Source organism: Amphiura filiformis, chromosome 2, assembly GCF_039555335.1.
Source record: "Amphiura filiformis chromosome 2, Afil_fr2py, whole genome shotgun sequence".
Taxonomy (NCBI): domain Eukaryota; kingdom Metazoa; phylum Echinodermata; class Ophiuroidea; order Amphilepidida; family Amphiuridae; genus Amphiura; species Amphiura filiformis.
The window spans coordinates 74,702,597-74,723,532 of NC_092629.1; the positions used below are offsets into that span (position 1 = coordinate 74,702,597).

The 20,936-nt window shown below is 34.2% G+C and overlaps 1 protein-coding gene across 1 annotated transcript; it reads left to right on the forward strand.

Moving 5' to 3' along the window:
• The first annotated feature begins 6,309 nt into the window (after positions 1-6,309).
• Positions 6,310-18,146, forward strand: LOC140143048 (uncharacterized). Its single transcript, XM_072165096.1, is given in 5 exon segments — positions 6,310-6,565; positions 9,066-9,238; positions 10,676-10,800; positions 11,680-11,792; positions 17,841-18,146. Coding segments are annotated over 5 exon segments (795 nt in total). The 5' UTR covers positions 6,310-6,487.
• The last annotated feature ends 2,790 nt before the right edge of the window (positions 18,147-20,936 follow it).

The following is a 20,936-nucleotide window of genomic DNA, read 5'->3' on the forward strand; positions in this document are numbered from 1 at the left end:
ATTGAAGCCTCCGAAACAAATGAAGCCTCCGAAACAACAGTAAACTTAATTATCATCTATGCATATCTAAATTGGTATGTTCCATATTGATATCTGCATTGTAATTGTTGCATGATATGTGCAGAATGTCATAAATTAAAAAAAAATTGATATTATGGTTAATGCTTGAAAAATATACTGATATCCAAGAAAGCCCGTTTCGGAGGCTTCACATGCAAATAACACCATACTTAACAAATGGGTGAAAAAATTATCATGTTATAAATCTGCAATATCTGCCGCATAGAATCATTGATTCAATACACACAAGAAAATAACAGCTTAGATGATCCCAACAGTGTTGTTTTCAAAAAAACTGCTTCTGCCATGTTTAACCATTGTAAACATGAAGCCTCCGAAACAAAAAAAATGACTTGCTGTGATAATTTAATTTTTGTCACAACTGAAATTCAATACTTAGAAGCAAAGCATGAAAATTGGTAATTGTGATATTTTTTACCTATTTTTTCATGTCAACTTGTAGTAGTTAGCCAAATATTTTACTTTTATGATCACCTGTGTTGTTAACTGAAGCCTCCGAAACACAAATCGCTTGAATTGCCAATTCTAAAAAATAACTCCAATTTCTGTGAAACTTGGCTGGGAGGTTCCTTTCATCAAGTAGTATTTGTACATGAAGTTAGACATTTAAATTATTTTAGGAACCCAATTAAAACTTAAAAAATATGTTTAAGGTTGGGAAATTTCCATTGCAAATGACCCTTGATGTTAAAAATTTTCAAAATTGCAATTACAAACATAGCAAAACATGGTATAAGATTTAACTTATATCTGTTGACTTACTTTGGAATGGGATTTCACATGTATTCCAGCTTTCATGTCATAATTTTCTGAGCTTATGTAAAATACATTTTTCTTAGATTTTAACCAAAATGTTATGGAAATGTCAATTTTTTTATCAGAAATCAAAAGGTTTAAGCCTTGAAACACTATTTTACTGGAATTTAAGTTGCTTCTATGCATGATTACAGTAAACAGAAACATATTTAAGTGGTTTGAAATTTTGACCCTAAAAATCAAAAGTTACACCCTTTACCGTGAAAATGACCGTATATGAATTTAAGCTTTTTGTCGATGTCATTTATATTAGCCATGCCATGTGTATGTGATGAATTTAAGCTTCTCTGTGCATCCTTATCTTCTACGAGTTTACGGTACACCATGTCAATGTCAATGTCACATGTCAATGTCATTTATATTAGCCATGCCTATAGTTGTGTTGTGTATGTGATGAATTTAAGCTTTTTGTCTTCAGTTCAGTGTCCTTGGTCATGATAAAAGTACGTGTCTTCAGTTCAGTGTCATGGTTCATGGTCGTCCGTAGGTAATTTAGCACTGGATCGGGGTATTTATTTAAGGAGGTGAGTAGGGTTAGGATTATGATTAGGAATTTAAGGTTTTTGTCTTCAGTTCAGTGTCTTGGTCATGATACAGTGTACGTGTCTTCAGTTCAGTGTCATATGGTTCATGGTCATACACAATCCGTAGGTAATTATTAACGCTGGATCGGGGTATTTAGAAGGAGGTTAGGGTTAGTTAGGACTAGGGTTATGATTAGGAATTTAAGCTTTTTGTCTTCAGTTCAGTGTCTTTGTCATGATACAGTGTACGTGTAGACCTTCAGTTCAGTGTCATGGTTCATGGTCATGTTTGGCATGGAGGCACTTTTTTCAGTCAAACTGTCTATGGCAATTTTTGGAAATTATAAAAACAGGTTCTATGACTATTGGTTATTTACTGGACTAGCATAGTCATAAACTAAAAGGTAAACAAATGTTTGAATTGTGTGTTGTTGTCATGTAAACAAAGAGTAAACAACTTAATGAGCATTTTACCTTAATTAGCATTTACTGATAATATAATATTACTATTTATTTCTAATTGGGTTGAAATTATGTACATGCAAAATAGAACCTCATTCTTGATATTCAAATGGCTATTACATAATTAAATGTGAATCCAATTTGTTTTTTTCTTGTCAACATGTTAATGCTAGATCCAGCAAATATATTAAGTGCCAGAAAATTGCTAAAATTGGCTTTAGTATTGTTTATTTGGCTTGCAAAGTTTAGATAAACAAAATTAAACAGGGAGTAAACAACATAAAGTTTGCTATATCACTATGGCACTTTACAATATCCGTTATAGCAATTTTTAGCTAACTGATTTTCAAAATTCAAAAACATTTTTTGGGTAATTTGACCATGCTCTTTCCAAATTGTTTGTATGCGTTGAGAGGGATGAACAGCAAAACCCCTAAATTAGAAAAACAATTATTTTAATTAATTAATTTTAATTATTTAATTACAGGAATTGCTGATGTATTTTTACGCAATATTTTGACATTTGGTGGTGACCAGTAACCATTTAAAACCAGTAATTTGCCTTAAATCAGCTCATGATTTTAGTAAAATGCTAAAAATGTCAGTCATTATTTTACACCATTTTGGGAAATTGACTATGCTCAGTAAAATTCTTTTCTCTGATCCAACGCTTTCAAAATCCGTATCTGCATACTACATCTGCGTATAAAATGAATTTTTAACAGTAAATATTTTCATTATAAATGTACTCTAGGCCTATTCATGATATTTGTTCACCTGTGTTTTCATATCATATTTTCTGGTGAAAAATTTATGCAAATGTGTAGGCGTATGGAGCGATAAATTATTCGTAAGTATGATAATGTGAATGCACATTAAGGGATGGGGTATGAACCTTTGGACAGTATCTATTGTGGGACATTAGAGCACATCTGACATATCCAATTGCATTCTGAATACGAAGAATGTCCTTCTGATGTCAAATAATTTTGATTTTTTGAAATTCGCAATGTAATACACATTTTATGGCAAATGATTAAAAATGATATATTTTTGATACTTAACAGTACTCGAAGTAAACTTTATAAATCTGATGATTTATACTTTTAGTGTATGTAGGTGGGATGAAAAGCCGACGATCACTTGGAAATTTTGACCTTTCGTATTGAAGATATGGAATTTTGTTCCCAAAACACCAAAAGAAATTAGGTCTTTTTGGGAAAAAAATCAATTGATCGTCGGCTTTTCCTCCCAGCTACATACACTTTAAGCATATATCATTAGATTTATAAAATTTACTTCGAGGACTGTTATATATCAAAAATGTGAAAAATATCAAATTGTTATAATTTGTCATAAAAATTGTATTATATCGTGAATTTCAAAAATGGAAAATTATTTGATATTAGATAGACATTCTTCGTATTCAGAATGCAATTCGATATGTCTGATGTGCTCTCATGTCTCACAAAAAATACTGTCGAAACGCTCAAAGCGCTCATTCCAGATCCCTTAAACACATAAAAGACATACGAGGGGGTATCAAAAGTTTTAGAAATCGCCCAGAAGTGAAAGAGCTATATCAATGAAATTTTGTCAGTGCAATCACTGGTCCTTATGTACATTATGGTCCAAAATGGTCACATAGGTATGTTTACTTTTTTTACAGCGGATGCTAGATGCCAATAACCTGCTGCCCCAGTTACTGCGCATAAACTGCAAGATTGAGAAAATTGAGGCAAGCAGCATTATTAAGATCCTGCTTTTGAAGGGTTGCAGTGCCTAGAAAATTGACGATGAAATGAAAGTTATCTTCGGTGGTGATTGTGATATGTCACTGTCGCTTTTTTTTTTAGGTATTTTTATTTCATCACAGATTTTCTGGGCACTGTAACCCTTAAAATGGAACTTAATCATGCTGCATGTCTCAATTTTCTCCATTTTGCTGGTTATGCGGTTACATAGGCAGGTAGTGACATCTAGCTCCCGTAAAAAAAAAGTAAACATACTTATGAGACCATTTTTGCACCATCGTGTACATAAGGACCAGTGATTGCACTGACAAAATTTCATTGGTATAGCTCTTTCACTTCTGGGCGATTTCTAAAACTTTATGATACCCCCTCGTACACAGCACTTCTTGGGACTCCATACACAGCATCTTTTGGTCGGAGCTGGGAGTTTCAATTACCTGGTTACGGATCTGCATCTAGCTAAACGATGTACCGGTATTGTAATAAAACTTAGTAAATTCAGGTTTCTTTTTCCCAATGGTTCATTGGTTGCTGGTTTTGCTTGAGAAGTCTATCTATTCTTACTCAGTGTTCTGCATAGTGTACACGGGTAGTGTACAAACATGGATTTTAGAATGTGTTACTTGGTGACCAAAATGTCTTGGGTAATTTATACATTCTTATTTAGGCCGTATAAAATTAATGTTTTGGTTCTCGTCCAGAGGATTTTCATGAATTGATGAGGGAGGGAGGTTTTTGTTTTTTTTTGTTTTTTTCAATGTAAAATTAGCATTGTCAGTAGTTTTCGGTCCTCTCCAACAGTGCTCGAGGAAACGATGAGGCCCTTTTTTTTTTTTTTTTTCAAATGTGAGATTCTGAGGGACAAACCCCCTAGAGTACCACAAAAAGACTTGGAAGTGATGCTTGTTCTCTAATAAACTTATTTATATGTATGAAGATTTCATAAATCATTCCAAAGTCTAAAAAAATTGAAAAATCTAAAAAAAAAAATCTGACAAATCCCAGAAATTGAGGAGGGAGGGACGAGAACCAAAATATTAATTTTACACGGCCTTAAAGTAGCTTTCCGGGGCCATGGCATGGACCCTCACAGGTGAGCAGAGAGAGGCTTAAGAAAGATACCCAGTTTTCCAAAAGAATACAATAATATTTGTAACCTGCATGGAAATTAGCCTACATGGATAGCTGCCCTCTATCTGTGCTAATTTGCATAACAATCAATTTATGACTGGTGGTGTGCTCCTTGTGCAGTACCTCTATAGTCAGCACCAAGGACACACTTAACCACCATCTTCTCTCCCTCTGCAGGTATGTCAAAACATTTTATTTTGTTTATTTTACTGCTTTTGTTTGATTTCTTCAGAAAGTCAAGCTCATATTTGGATATTACCATATATCTAAGGTTTCATGTTCTTGAATTTGGTGAAGATCGTAATTAGTTTCGGACTGATTTTTATTGTCTACAAGTTCTTCAAAAGTTTTCCTATTCACAAAAATTCCTAAATTTGTGTGATGAGCTTTTATTATGGAAACTATTCCTAAACATAATGATATCTGATTTTAAAGATATTGAGTAAAGAGTATTAGTTTGATGTTCATAATATTATTGTACTAACACCATTTAAGATTTGCATGTAATATTTTGAGAATTAATCGTTGATTTGATTCAACATGTTTAAGCTTCTGAATTATGAAACTTTCCTGTGCATTAAGAGATGTCCAGAGATTTTCTCAAAATTATTCACATTCATGTTTGATATCCTTATTTTCTCAAAATTTTGGTATCTTTGATTTCACTCATAATTGAGTTACTATTTTGTGAACTTTGTGCTTGAGCACATGATACATGCAGATCACCTATGTCCATGATACTTTTATAGATAGAATTGGTGTATGCTCGGTGTCACTCAGGGCAAATTAGGACATTTAACAAAGTGTTCTAAAAGGCGTGTGACATAAATATTTTGTTATTCTATCTAGGAATGAGAGTATCATACCTTGTACTTTTAAGTTTACTAACAGTATTTTAAGTTTTTGTAAAATTGACAAAGTGACTGAGTCATGTTAGTTTTATTTTTGCCATTCATTTTGTGTTACGCAGCTCAAGCGAAACTAGTCACTAATAGTAGAAAGTTAAGATAAGTCCTTTCAAACTATCTGGCCAATGTTTGGATAAGGACCATGTGCACTGATAAGAGACATGTTTGCTTGGTTTCTATGCCTATCCATAGCCATGTGTGTATGTTTAGAGGTTTGTGTGAACAAAGGCACACCTCTTCACCTCAATGATTTTTATTGATTGAGTGCTATAAATGCACATCATTGATTTTTTGTTTTGGCGATGCACATTGTTTATCTTAATAATTTGTTTTGGCTATTTCCAAAATGATTATTGTTGATCATAACTAATTTGTTTTGGCTATTTCCGAAATGATTTTCTTCTTGTTTTTGATCATGAAGTTCCTTTTGATTTGTATTTTTAAGAAGTATGATGAAACTAGGGGTGTGATTTTCGAGTAATTTTGTGCCCGGGTCCCACCGCATTTTTCGGGCGGGTAACCGGGTACCCGAAATTGCAAAAAAAAAAAAAAAAAAAAAATTGCAAAACAAAAAAAATATATATTTTTTTTTTTTTTTTTTTAAGTTTTTTCGGTTTTGTAGTGTCTCTGGACCCTAGACCTAAATGCTAGGATCATGGTTGACCTAAAAAAAAAAAAAATTGAATTTTGCACATTGTTTTGTAATTTTAATATGAAAATTGATACATAGTTTTCATGTCATACTCTATTAATGATATCAAAATGCTTTTACTGTCATATATATCCCCTTTTATTTTAGAGCCGAACAACTATGGCAAAGCAAAGAAAATTGGAATTTACTACAAGCGCACATGTCGCCAATACGTACCACTCCTTCGGTCATGTTGTGGTACGACCCTTTGTTGTGTATATCTCTGTCCTGCACGCTGTGTACGTACTGTGTGTTATAACATCGTGTATGCGTTCGACTAATAATTCCATCGTAATAATAAAGCGCCGGTTCCGGCGTTTTATTCAAAATCTCGGATTTTGACAAAACCACAGCACCTAGAGTCTTAATTTTTGCAGGGTATATTGGTTTAATAAAGTACAATTTAATCATGTAAAAAAGGAATGTTAAAAAATCAGTGAGGGCGTCTTCCTCAGCAAATGTTATAATATGGCTTTAATGTCAGCAAACCATTCGATGACTACCAACAGGAAAGTTATGAATCTTTTTTACATCAATCTCGAAGGACAATTTCCAATGGTAGTAGGCCTACTCTTAAATAGGTATGTTCATAAAATTTTTAAGTTCAATATTTTTAGCTGAAAGATCTTTCATTTGAAAGAGAATCAAATTACCTAAACAATAAGGGGTCAATCATGTTTCTAGTGCATAGGCCTATACTTTTGAAGTTACAGACAAAAATGGTGTCACCATACTTGATCACCAAATTGTTCAAAATTTTGTGTGTGAAATTGTGACAGCAGGCACATGTACAATGTACACTACTGTATGTGACCCCAGATGACCTCCTATTCTTTATTGTAAGAAAGCTGTTTTGGATGGCCTTGATTTACACACAAATTGCTTTTGCGCTTTAACGAGTGTCCACTTGGTGGAACATAGATTGCACTATGTGATAGCTTATGAATCCATTATTATGCCAGTACCAACATAAGTCAACATCACTTAGGTTTTGGTTGTCAAAATTAATTTTAGTAATTTTTCCATTGAGCCCCATAGTAAAGCCATTTTTGGACCGTACAGGCACATTCCACTTCCCTATGGACGATGTGATGTGAGCCTGACTATCTTAAATGGTCAAACACAAAATTGCGAGCCCTATGATTCTCCAATGGCTAAGGGGCTTAATAGCGGAATGAAAAGCAACCATGAATAAGATGCACTCTCAAAAATTTAGGGATGAGTTTTTTGTCGGGACGATTGTATTAAAAGTAATTTCATTTGACACAATGGATTTCAGTACAATTATTCAACTTTTGTGAATAAAACTTAAATTTAAATGCTCTTGATTTTAATGTTTAGCAGGCAGCAAAATGTACTCATGGACTCTGTACATGCGAGTATCAAGTTGGAAATAAACAATTTTTTTTTTTTTTTTTTTTTTAGCAGAATGGCAAGCATCTGTATTTCACGCAATGCGCACAGCAGCTGTCACAGTCACGCAAAATGCTATTTCTTACTATTTTTTATGTATTTTAATAACGAGCTTTTTTTTAACCAAACTTCTACATGCAGGTAGGCCTACTATTATAAAACAGGTCGTGATTTGTTTTAAAAACCGGCTCGCCACCTGATGAGACCAGTGTATTTTTGTGTCTTTATTTTGTACACAGCAAGACATCCGTTGGTAAAAACATGCAAAGGCCTATGGAAATATTCCATCAACCACCCAAGCAGGATTTTCCTCTTTAGGCCTAGATACCAACCGCGATAGGCGGGTAAATCGACGGAAAAAAACATAGGCCTACTCCCATATTTTACATCTTTTTCCCTACAAAATACTGAAAATCCGTATACTACTTGGCATGTCTGGATCATACAGTGTATTTAAAATCGAGATCAGATGGTACCGACAGCTGCAGTAGGCCTACTAGAAAATACTTGTGGTATACTGATGTTTTTTAAATGGTGTGACTTCTTCATGAAAGTCCCCGCTATGTCCCGGCAGTGCGAGGGAAAAAAATTGTACACCCCGGCAAAAGCCCCGCTAACATGAATGATTGGCCCGGCATAGCGGGGACGATCTACTGTACATCCCCGGCCAAGTCCCGGCTAACTTCCCAGCCTGCGGGGCAATGTTATATTGTGTACATCCCCGGCTCCGTCCCAGCACGTTCCCCACTATGTCCCGGGTCCCCCAGGGCCGGGGAAAGACTTGATAAGTGCATTAGCCTTAGGTATTAAGCTCTTAAAATTTGGACTAGCGGTGGTTCGGACTGAACGGGGTGTACCTCAATTCATAATCTTATTAATATCGGCAGCAAGTGTGATCCAATCATTTTATTTATTTGCCAAAACGCCTTGATTTAAATCACTCCGATTGAAATCATTGATTTAAATCACAATTTAAATCACTTGATTTTTTTTTAAATCACTGTTTTAAATCAACTTTTTCCATTTTTTACCATTTTTCATACTTTCTTAAATTGATTGTTTGAACATTCTTAATATTTCTTCATCTTTTGGATACAATTAAAATACCTCTATGATGTCAATTTATCTATTGCCAAAAATTCATCTGCAAGGTGCAAAATTAAACAGGTTTTTCCCCCTATATATTCCCTCAGTATCATTGGGGCAGCTATTCATTATTTATGTTATAATTATCTATTATTATATCATTTTTTAAATTTATTTATTTTATAAATTTAAATTTCAGGATAAGAGAGCTTCAGAGTCAGACAAACAGGGCCATGGCAAAAGAATCAAACGGAAGGATTATAGAAGCGAGAATGAAGTTCAGGCGCTGTTGAAATTTGTGGAAGCAAATAAGCCTTTGCTTTTTGGCAATGGTGGGAAAGGTAGCAGCAAAGAGGAGAAGGTAAAAGCAAGGTATGTGCATATTTATAAATGTACACTTGGGTTCATCATCATGAGACCTGTTAATTCGAAAGTGTAATTTAAATTTTCTACCAACCATAGTAAATGTGTTCCACTATCCAAATAAATGACTAATGCCAATATTTGGTGAAATCCAATTTATTTCTATGGATTTATTTAAATATCATAATGCCGATGCCATTCCCACCTCCCTGCATCTAAGATATTCTAGCGGGGGATAGGGGTATAGGCGCCAATTTTAAGGGGTGGGTAATTGGGTTCAAACAATATGAAAAAGGGGTCAATGGGTGTAATATGTTTAAAAGGGTGTCATTGGGTATAAAAAAAATTTGAACATATTTTGGGACACCCTGTATTCCGAGATTACCAAACAGCTGTGATTTTTTTCTTCCAGAGTCAGTTGGCTCCCCCTAACCTCTAACCAAATCAATGTTGTTTACTTTCAGTTTATAACTGCAAGTTAGTAATAAGCAATGCATTAAATGACCCATTTTTTATTTGAATTTTTTTTATTCCACCCTGTATAACTTCAAGGTCACCCTGTACAGTGAGTTGAAATGTGTATATTTTAATTGCTTTTGCCTTCAGCTTTCCAAAAATGTATACTTTTGCTAGTTTAGGGTTGATAGTTGTGGAGATATTCTAATTTGAAACTTGATTGGTGTAAAAATTCATAATATTTGTGATGTAACGCTAAGGGTGGCGAGTTCAAAACACGTGGCCATATGTGAAGTTCCCACTTTCCAAACACTGAAAATTTTGTTAAAATTACAAAAAGGACCATTTTCAGCCTAATATTGGAAAAATTGACAAAAACATGCTATTTTACCCGGGTCTATTTTATTCCATGTGAATTTTAAAGGGACATAGATCAAAAACTCAGGCTCACAGACATTCACCATCATTAACTTTTTTGTTCAGAATAATTAGGTTGACATAATGACATATTTTTTAAATCAATAAGATATATATTTATTTTTTTCGCCATGCAAAAATTACATTTTTAGCTCAAAAATAGCCAAAATAGCACAAAAATATGTTTTTTGCCATTTTTTTATATTTTATAGTTGTGCTGTGACATTTTTATTCACCAGTGTTAGACAACCATGTGATATGTAACATCTACAATAGAAATGAAATTTCTACTCAATTTATTTTGAAAGTTACAGCTAATTTAATATTGGACATTTTTGGGCAAAAATGGAAAAAAATCACGATAAACACATTTTAAACCCCAAATAACTCCTAAATTAGTAAAGTAAAACGTGGGAACTTTTTGGATATTAATTCAGACATATATTTACTCTTGATTTGTTATGTTTTCATGTTCTGCCCAAGAGTGGACTACAGAAGTGAAAGATAAATGCCCATGTCTCATAGTCTAATACATGTATGTAAAGAAACTATGTGTTGTGTTGTTCTTTCCAGAACATGGAAAAAAGCTGCGATAGCTTTGAGAGCAGTTGGGGGCCCAGAAAGAGACTGGCAGAAGATTCGCAAAAAGTGGCGTGATTTGGCCTCTTAAGGAAGAAATTACAAATCCCCAGTGACAGGTAAGTTCAATATAATGTGTGAACAAATTCTATGGTTATATATGGAATGTTATGAAATTCAATGTTGTGTAGTCAGGTCATGCTGAGGTCAAGTGTTGAAGGTTGCCGAAATGAGCTTAAACTTTGTGAAGATAATCTTTTGATATGAGTGGACCATAAAAAATGAAACTGTGGTTATCTGAGGTCATAGAGGGGCTTAATGTATAAATGATAGCAAGTAAAAAAGTGGGATCATGTGGGCGCACTAATTCAACCGAGGTCAAATTTCATACTTTGTGCAGCACAACAGTTGAACAGTGGAACTTTTATCCGCAATAAAATGTGCGCCAACAAGATCCAATCTTGTATTTTCGATGATAGGTTATCCCTAGATAATTATCCCGAGATAATCAGGTTGTTTTTAATGGTTGGGGTCAAATCTCATGCAGAAGTCATCAAAACCAGAAGCCGCCACTTACATTCATGGCTCTTGATCCACAGCAGCTCTAGTTCTCTTTGACATTTGGGGAATGGAGATTGATATTGGTACAGTGCACAGTGTAATTTACCCATTACCAACTTCAAAGTAATGCACCATATTGCCTTAGCTCCAAAGCTGCAGCACCCATATTTATCCAACAGTCAAATATGTTGAAAAATCACTCATGGACTATCATGTTCATTCTTTTTCAGGTTCAAGACATAAAGAGGGAGATTAAAGTGGAACTGAAAACAAGTAAAACAGGCTTTTTTTGTAATAGTTTAATCAGTATAAGTTACAGGTCCTTTAGAATAGTCTCAGTTTGTGGCAGTGTGACTGGAAGCTAACCGAAGATTGACACAGGGTCATCATCATCATAAACATTTTAAAAAAAGGTGTTTTTTTTTTGTATATTTCAGGAGGTGGACCACCATTGGCTTATAACAAGGTTCTAGAAGAAGTCTCAATTATACTCGCTGTGGAAGCTGTACACGGTATTCTTCCTGAAGATGAATCCATGACTGATTCACAGGTACTTTAACTTTGATCTTAAAGGGCAGGTCTATAGCAAAAACAACATCATATCATTGGCAAGCTAATATTATGAGGACAATGAAAATGACTCCTTTTTTAGAAAATAAGACGTTTAAAATTGATATTCCGCAAAAAACAACTTAAGCGGTGAGTTCCTTCGAACGAGACAGATTTGGCCTAGAAAAACAGTGACGTCATGAAATGAGATGTGCCGCTGTGAGAAAAGGGACTATAAACGCTCTCGATGGACAGAACGTATACTGTTGCTGTTCACAGAAAAAAATCCAAATTAAGTATTACAACTTTCATGGTTTTTAAACATACGGCTAAAATCAGCCGCTTCTTTTTTATTAGACAATTGTGATATTACAATTCATATGTATATCAATATCATGAGAAATATTAGGCCTAAAAAATAAATACATAATTTGAGCTTAGAATTTCATCTGAGACTAGCATATAAACCGTGTCAGTCCACAAACTCATGTATCTGATTCCCTGTATATTGCAATGATATAGTTTCAGTTGGATGAAATATTACAAAGCAAACGCATAGTAACAATTACTGTGTGAGCTTTGTTCCCAAAAGAGAACAATAGCGTGCATATTGTTATGCAGCATTGTTATGGTAAGTGATAGTACAACTCATTTTTGCTAATGTCAAACTTGTCAAAGTGATTGTGATTTTATGATGAGAGCACGATAAAGTGTCCACTTCATTTACCTACGTCATAGCGCTAAAACTACAATTATCCAGAGATAAAAATGTTATCCTGGGATAACATGATTATCCCGGGTTAACCTGATTATCTCGGGATAATTATCCTGAGATAACCTGATTATCCTGGGATAACATGATTATCTCGGGATAATTATCCCGAGATAACATGACTATTTTCCAAAAAATATTTGTTACATGTCACCCATGAGGCTCCGTACATATCAAACATATTGATATTTACCAGTCCTCGAGGTAAACTTCATAAATCTTATGATATGGATTTTCTCCCCAAAACACCCAAACAAATAAGGCCTTTTAGGGAAAAAATCAATATGAAAGGTCAAAATGTTCAATTCAACAACTCTTCCCATATCTTTGCACAGTAGCCAAACGTTGATGAATCCACACTTTTCCAGTCACTTGTGACACAAACTCAAGTTAACGGAAACGCCCATATGTGTTACGTGTGATCACATAAAATTTGTCACGCCAGGAACTTGGTTTACATTTTATTTGTAGTTTCATTGTTCAGTGATATCAACAGAGAAATCACTGATTTTCTTGTAGGCCTAAGGTTGAGTGGCATGAAATAATCATTCTAGACGATCTTTAGCTTCTTTTCGTTGTGGGCAGGGATTCAATCATGTATTATAATATCGCAAATTTATTGTGTGACCCTTAAGGGTATCCGTAGGGAGAACACTTTGTTTTACGGCCAGGTCTGGCCAGGTGCATGTTTGTTCGCAGTCTACAGGTGTAACTAGGTTGTTGTATATTCTATAATTTTCCTGGTGTGTTAACTGTGATTACATCTAGACACCAGTTTATTTTTTATTTGAACGGGACCCTAATTTAATGAGAAAAACGCCGAAAAGAGAGGCCCGGCAAAAGCCGATTTGCAGACAATTTTGTAGCTACAGACAGCTCGTATTCCATATAACAACTACGGAAACCAATCAGTGCCAGAAGTGTTGATTTATATTTCATCCACTTTAATAGGTTTGGCTTAACCCACTAAATGGTAAAACTTTAAGGCTGATCATTTTAATTATAAATGTAGTAAGGCTGATCATTTTAATTATAAATGTAGTGTGTGTGTAAAAGTATATTTCTCAAAATGGAGGAGAGCGCCTATGACTATTGTCCGTTCTGTCTACATGGTCTATGATAATTATTTTCTTACCGAAATATATTCACTTAACACAGACCACGGTTGCCAAACAAATGAGGGCAAACCGCGGGTCAAATCATTGAAAAGTCGCCCAATGTTTTTTTTATCAACCGTTGGTTTCTATGAGATAATAAACTACCAGAAGTCGCGTAAGCCAATGTTGAGAAGTCATGCAATATTTTTCTTAACCATCAATTGGTGTCTATAGGACAGGAAATTGTCGCGAGGAAAATCTTCAAAACTCATCCTATTGACCTAGGCCTATTACATCGCGGGTTTGGCAACCCTGCAATATATACAGTTATATAACATCGCACCGCATTGTGAGGTGAACGAACTGAATGTTGACATTGTATTCAGGATTTAAAACAAGAACTGTCTTTAACCAGACAATGCGGTTGGTATAAAACATAGCGTGTGATATCATGATATCAACTTCAAAATCTAAAACAAAAGTAAAGAAATAATTTAGGGCGAAATAAATAAACAGCGTACAGCAGGTGCTATCTTGTCAATAATGATAAGAGGAACATGAAAAAAACCAGCAGAGAGCATGCACCCCAGTAAAGAGTTAAATAAAGCAAGGAAAAATCATAATGTGCAGAAGGCCTACTTTTCGGATGATATTCACAGAAACAAAAATAAAGAACTAAAGATCTAAAAACAAAAGTAAAGAAAATGAGGGCGAAATAAATAAACAGCGTACAGCATGTGATGATAATTATACACTTCGACCAAAAATTAAAAAAATACTTTTAAGTATTTTTTAAAACACGCGACATAAATAAACAGCCATCTATCAAGAATGACAAGAGGAACATGAAAAAAAAAAAAAACCACCTAATATATGAGAGCATGCACCCCAATAAAGAATTCCTTTAAAATAAAACAATGAAAAATCATGACATGTGAAATGTATGTTGATACTTATAAATAATACTCAAGGGTGAAATAAAAAACACCTTATCTACCGATATTTCCACAGTTAAACATACTCAGTGATCACTTGTACTAAAACAAAAATAAAGAAATACTTCACAAATGATAAGAGGAACACATAAAAAATAAATAAGCGAGCATGTCCCAAAAAAAAATTAGTAAAAGATAAAATAATGATAAAACGTACAAGAAGGGCCAAAATATTTGTCGCAAAAACTTATTAAATGCTCATTTGCTCTAAGATATTTAATGTTTGCAATTTACTCCTAGTTTATCATTTATTTATTATTTATCTAGGCTTATATATCTTTTATTTATTTATCTATTAATTTATCTATTTATCAATTTATTTCAATATCATTATTATTAAGTGCCTATTTATAATGATATTTAAATCTATCAACATTATGCTTACGTCATCCAGGAGTTATTATCCCACTTGAAATCGCCATATAAACACAAATTAATAAAGAAATACCCAATGGGTGAAATAAAAAGCATGATCTATCTTTTCAAGAATGAAAAGAGGATATAAAAATATAACAGAGCATGTCCTATAAACATGATAAAGAATTATTTAAAATCGTACAAATGTGAAACATGTAATATGACATATACTTAAGGGATCTGGAATGAGCGTTTTGAGCGTTTCGACAGTATTTTTTGTTTGAAATGAGAGCACATCAGACATATCGAATTGCATTCTGAATACGAAGAATGTCTTTCTCATATCAAATAATTTTCATTTTTTGAAATTCACGATATAATGCAAATTTTATGACAAATTATTAAAATTTGATATTTTTCACATTTTGATATATAACAGTCCTCGAAGTAAATTTTATAAATCTAATGACATATTCTTAAAGTGTATGTAGCTGGGAGGAAAAGCCGACGATCAATTGAAAATTTTGACCTTTCATATTGAAGATATTGATTTTATTTCCCAAAAAGACCTATTTTTTTTGGGGAAATCCATATCTTCAATACGAAAGGTCAACATTTTCAATTGATCGTCGGCCTTTCCTCCCAGCTACATATACTTAAAGAATGTATCATTAAATTTATACAATTTACTTCGAGGACTGTTATATATCAAAAATATCAATTTTTAATGATTTGTCATAAAATGTGTATTACATTGCGAATTTCAAAAAATCAAAATTATTTGATATCAGGACATTCTTAGTATTCAGAATGCAATTCGATATGACTGCTCTAATGTCCCACAATAAATACTGTCCAAACGTTCATACCCCAGCCCTTAACATAAAACAAAATAAAACGGTCATGATAATATGACATTACGGGCGAACACCACTAATGAAGCGTCTTGGTTGAAATGCACGTGAAAATTAATGTCTTTCTTGCTCAATTTGAGGCCTTTTTGGCTCTCATAGTTGCCTGATGTACCCGTTACATTTTATTAAGAAACAAGGTAGTATAGTTTCTCTCCATTGATTTTGCAATAGCGTCTCCAGGAGGGGGGCTCAGAGGGCTTTCAGATTTATGCGGTGGGGGGCTTAATGGCTAAAATCGCCAAAAACCGCCTGATTTTACATATCCTCTAGCGTTGGTTGTCAGTAGATTGCAGTCACTCCTCATCAAGTGTTGACAAAGACAACAGTGGTTGTTGAAACGTACACAGTAAGTGCATTTTCTTGGATCAGATACTACGAACTCTGGTTTACTAGTTTACTCTACCGATCCTGATGAATTTGTTCAATCAATAACGATATCTGGGGACCAATCACAAGCCAGATTCATTTAAAGATGCATTACATCATGACCAATTTTAGTTAGGCCAGAAATTGGCCTAACTCTCCATAGAATCCCGTGTTAAAAAGTTATCCGCAATCCAAAGTCAGTAGTCCACTTGGGAAGCTAACAAACAGAGGGCGTACGGTGACTGAAAAGATTAGATGTGAAAATCTATCAATTGTGCACAAATAATAATCAGAGTTTTAAGCTTAAATGCAATAGCCAGAAGCACAATTGGCAAGTGGAGTACGGAGAAGTCTAGCTACACCCTGGAAGGGAAAAAACAGTATTTGAAACGAGGAAATGTGCAATATGACTTAATGTAATACATTAGAAAAGGCTTAAAAGGCAACTATTAGGCCCTGATTCATATTTAATCATCATTTAGGCCTGTAAATTATATAGATTGTCTGTGTAAATTTAGCAGGATCCGACTTTTTATGACGACTTTCAAAATGTGTTACATTTCAGAAACACCAAGCTGTTTGTGAGGTGGCGTTAGCTGTATGGGTTATAGGTTGAACTTTTTACAATATTTCTGGAAAAAAAATCCTGAAATCCATATATTAATTTTTACAATGGATGTCGTCATCTGACCTTCTGCTTGCAGAAAGGGGAAGTTTTGAAGAACTGAGTTGTTTTCCCGGCCCCTGTCTGTACAGAAAGTCTGTGGGGGTTATTTACTGGTGTGCACCCTAAAAGGCCCTTGTCATAACCAATGGTGGCGGCATGATTTTTCCCGTGCATGAGGGTTTAGGGAAAATTAAATTATATGTCTAAACTTGAGGTTGCATGTGTAAAACATGGTCTTTTTTTAACGCATGTTTGGGGTACTGAAATGATATTTTTTTGGCTTGCACAATCATGGTAAAGATCCATGTCATACATAAGAGATTATAGGACATACAATACTTGGTAGGCCTAATGATAATGCGTAAACTTTGTACCTGTTAGGGAACTGAAATCAGACTGAAAACACAAACGTCATTCGAGGCTCTGTCTCACCAGTTGCATTTACAAGGCCCTTGTTATAACCAGTGGTGGCGGATGATTTTTTTCTGGGGGAAGGGTCACACAAGGTTCTGAACAGAAACGTCACATACGGACCAACCCACACTACCGAGAACCGCGAATGCCGAGAACCGCGAAAGCCGAGAACCGCTCTAGTTATTATTTGATATCAGAAGGACATTCTTCGTATTCGGGAATACAATTCGATATGACTAATGTGCTCTCATGGCCAACAAAAAATACTGTCCAATTGCTCATACCAGAGCTTTAAGCAAAAATTGCTTTACGGTCATTACGTGAAATTGTTGGGCCTCTGCCCTCGGAAAAACTACCTTGGCCCAAACAAACCGCTTCAAATGTCCTGCAATGACCTCAAAATAGATAGCGCATAGTTATTATTATCACAATAATTGTTTATCTTTTATTTTTCTTGCATATTAAAGGAATCTCAAAGCTCCATAGAATCGGTTCATATACCGGTAGTGCCAACTCAATCTACAGTTAACATACCACTAAAGAAGAGGCAGAATGAAGATAAAGAAGAAAGTAGCAGTAGCACACCAACCAAAACAGCATCAATAAGACAGTGTGACATCCATGAAGAGTTATTGAAAATTGAGAGAGCAAAACTTGCTGTCAGTCAGCAATCTGCTAGGAGTTTAAGTACCATTGCTGAAGTGCTGAAGCAGATCCATAATGATCTTAATAATCTACAACCTTCAGCCATGGACTTGTTTAAAGGTCCGTAACCCGATCGACAGCATCATCCCCGATTTTTTTCATTGTTGATGAGGTTTTGGTATCACATAATAGATACTATTTTTCTCATTACTATCCTAAAATTTTACGCTCCAAGTCGATGTATTTCCGGAGAAATCATGAATCACAGCGGTTTTTACAGGTATACCAGTTTGTAAACAATGGTAAATACTTTGGAATTCTGGGAGGAATTATGAACGAAATATCAGTCACCGCAAGACGGTGCGCCGTATAAAGTTATGAAAACGGCGCCGGTAAGCGTGGTGTGCTAAATAGCTCAATTGACTAGCGCGTTTGTTTTTACCCGAGAGGTACCGGTTCAAAACCCGGTCTCGGAAGGGTTTTTTTCCTGTCCATTTTACCCAAACTTGGTTTATATTCATTTGAAATGTACATATTGCAAGGGGAAATATATTTTGTTTCCTTTTTTCTGAAACGGTACGAAAAAAACCATTTTCCGTTCAATACGGGCCGGGCATTGTACAGCATGTCAGCATTCGTCATTGCCTGCCCAGAATGCAATTCACGTATACCAAGGTATTGGATTGCAAATTTGGCTATTTATTCACATTTACGCTGAAAATGCTCTCGTTTTTTCACAAAGCAGCATAAAGGAGGCGATATTTGATATTATTATGTAATTTTAAAGACAATCCATATCCAAAACCAATAGGGTTACCCCCCTTTAATTCAATGCAGTAAATAAATATATAGTATGATTGTTATAAGCTGGTACAGGGTGTCCCTGAATGAACTGTATCGTTGGAAACCTAATTGTCTGGGTATTTTAACGCCACAACTTAACATAACTAAATACTTGGTGTGGTTGAAGAATAAATCGGCTATCACATACCTTTTGAATTTTAACAATTGACCATATCGTTCTTGAAATATAATAATTTTACGACACTCTCTCATTTTCAAGCCTTTCCACGGATTAAAATAACACTCGATGATCTATTTTCAGAGGCCATCTTGATTTAATAATTCATCTCAAAGCCCCCACACACATTAGTAAAATTGCCTGTTCTTTCATGTAATTCCGGCTTGGTTGAGTAAACTTCATTTTTTTTCCACTGTTTCATTTTTTTTTTTTCAATCCGCCACACACAAATCTGTCAGACATCAAAATAACCTAAAGCGTAAATCTCAATAAAAAAAATTGTCATCTTGACCACAGTGCAACCTACTTGAGAGATGAAAAGGTCTATTCTTGTCATAGATACAAAAAGTTAAAGTAAAACAACAAATTAAAAAAAAAAAAATTAAAACTACATTCTGTATTAGATTTTTAAATTGGGATGGGCTTTGAGACGAACTATTAAATTGAGATGGCCTAATCACTGTGCATCATCAGTGCATGATGTGCCTCTTGTAATTGATAGATAATAACTCCATGGAACGGTTGAAAACTAGTAGGTAGTTTCGTAAAATTCTTTTATTTCAAAAACGGAGCGGTCAATTGTCAAAATTCAAAAATATGTGATGGCTGATATGTTCTTCAACATCATCAGTTATTTAGTTACATTTAGATTATTCGTTAAGGGAACTGGAATGAGCGTTTTGAGCGTTTCGACAACATTTTTTGTGGGACATGAGAGCACATGAGACCTATCGAATTGCATTCTGAATGCGAAGAATGTCTTTCTGATATCAAATAATTTTCATTTTATGAAATTCACGATATAATACAAATTTTATGACAAATTATTAAAATTTGATATTTTTCACATTTGTAGATATAACAGTCCTCGAAGTAAATTTTATAAATTTAATGATAGTCTAAAAGTGTATGTAGCTGGGAGGAAAAGCCGACGATCAATTGAAAATTTTGACATTTCATATTGAAAATATGGATTTTTTCCCAAAAAGACCTAATTTTTTTGGTGTTTTGGGAAAAATCCATATCTTCAATACGAAAGGTCAAAATTTTCAATTGATCGTCGGCTTTTTCATCCCACCTACATACACTTTAGGTAGAAATCATCAGATTTATAAAGTTTACTTCGAGTACTGTTAAATATCAAAAATATCAATTTTTAATGATTTGCCATAAAATGTGTATTACATTGCGAATTTCAAAAATCACAATTATTTGATATCAGAAGGACATTCTTCGTATTCAGATTGCAATTCGATATGTCTGATGTGCTCTAATGTCCCACAATAAATACTGTCCAAACGTTCATACCCCTTCCCTTAAAGTAACCAAAATAATCAGTTCCTGACCATACAGTTCTTTCAGGGACACCCTGTATAATAATCTTTTAATGGTGCATTTCGTGATCACCAGCTTCATCCACCACATTTTTTATACCATGGGTAAACTCTGGCTACATATAGTTTGGGCACAAAAATTTTCTTTCAGATTCATGCGTGTGGCAAAAATATGGTCAAGTTTATTTTATTTATTTTATGTTAACAGAAGGAAATTACAACACCCTAGCAACACAAATGTTTTACTGAAACATTTAAATGTAGGGTTATTGGGTGTAAAATGTTTTAAAAACATGCTATAATATTTGTGAAAACTTGAAGCAAAATATTTCAATAATGTTATTTACATGTTGACAAAATAGTTTGGAAAAATGTTTGCCATGAATGTTTTACAAAAACATTTTCACAACATTTTTTACATGTATTGTTTTTTTCATGATATAAAACTTACAAAAAACTCTATATAACCAGAGTTTTAAAGCCTCATTGTGCATTCTCATTCAAATTAAAATTTTGTTCTACTTTGCCAAATATTGTAAATTAATATTATCACTAACAACTGT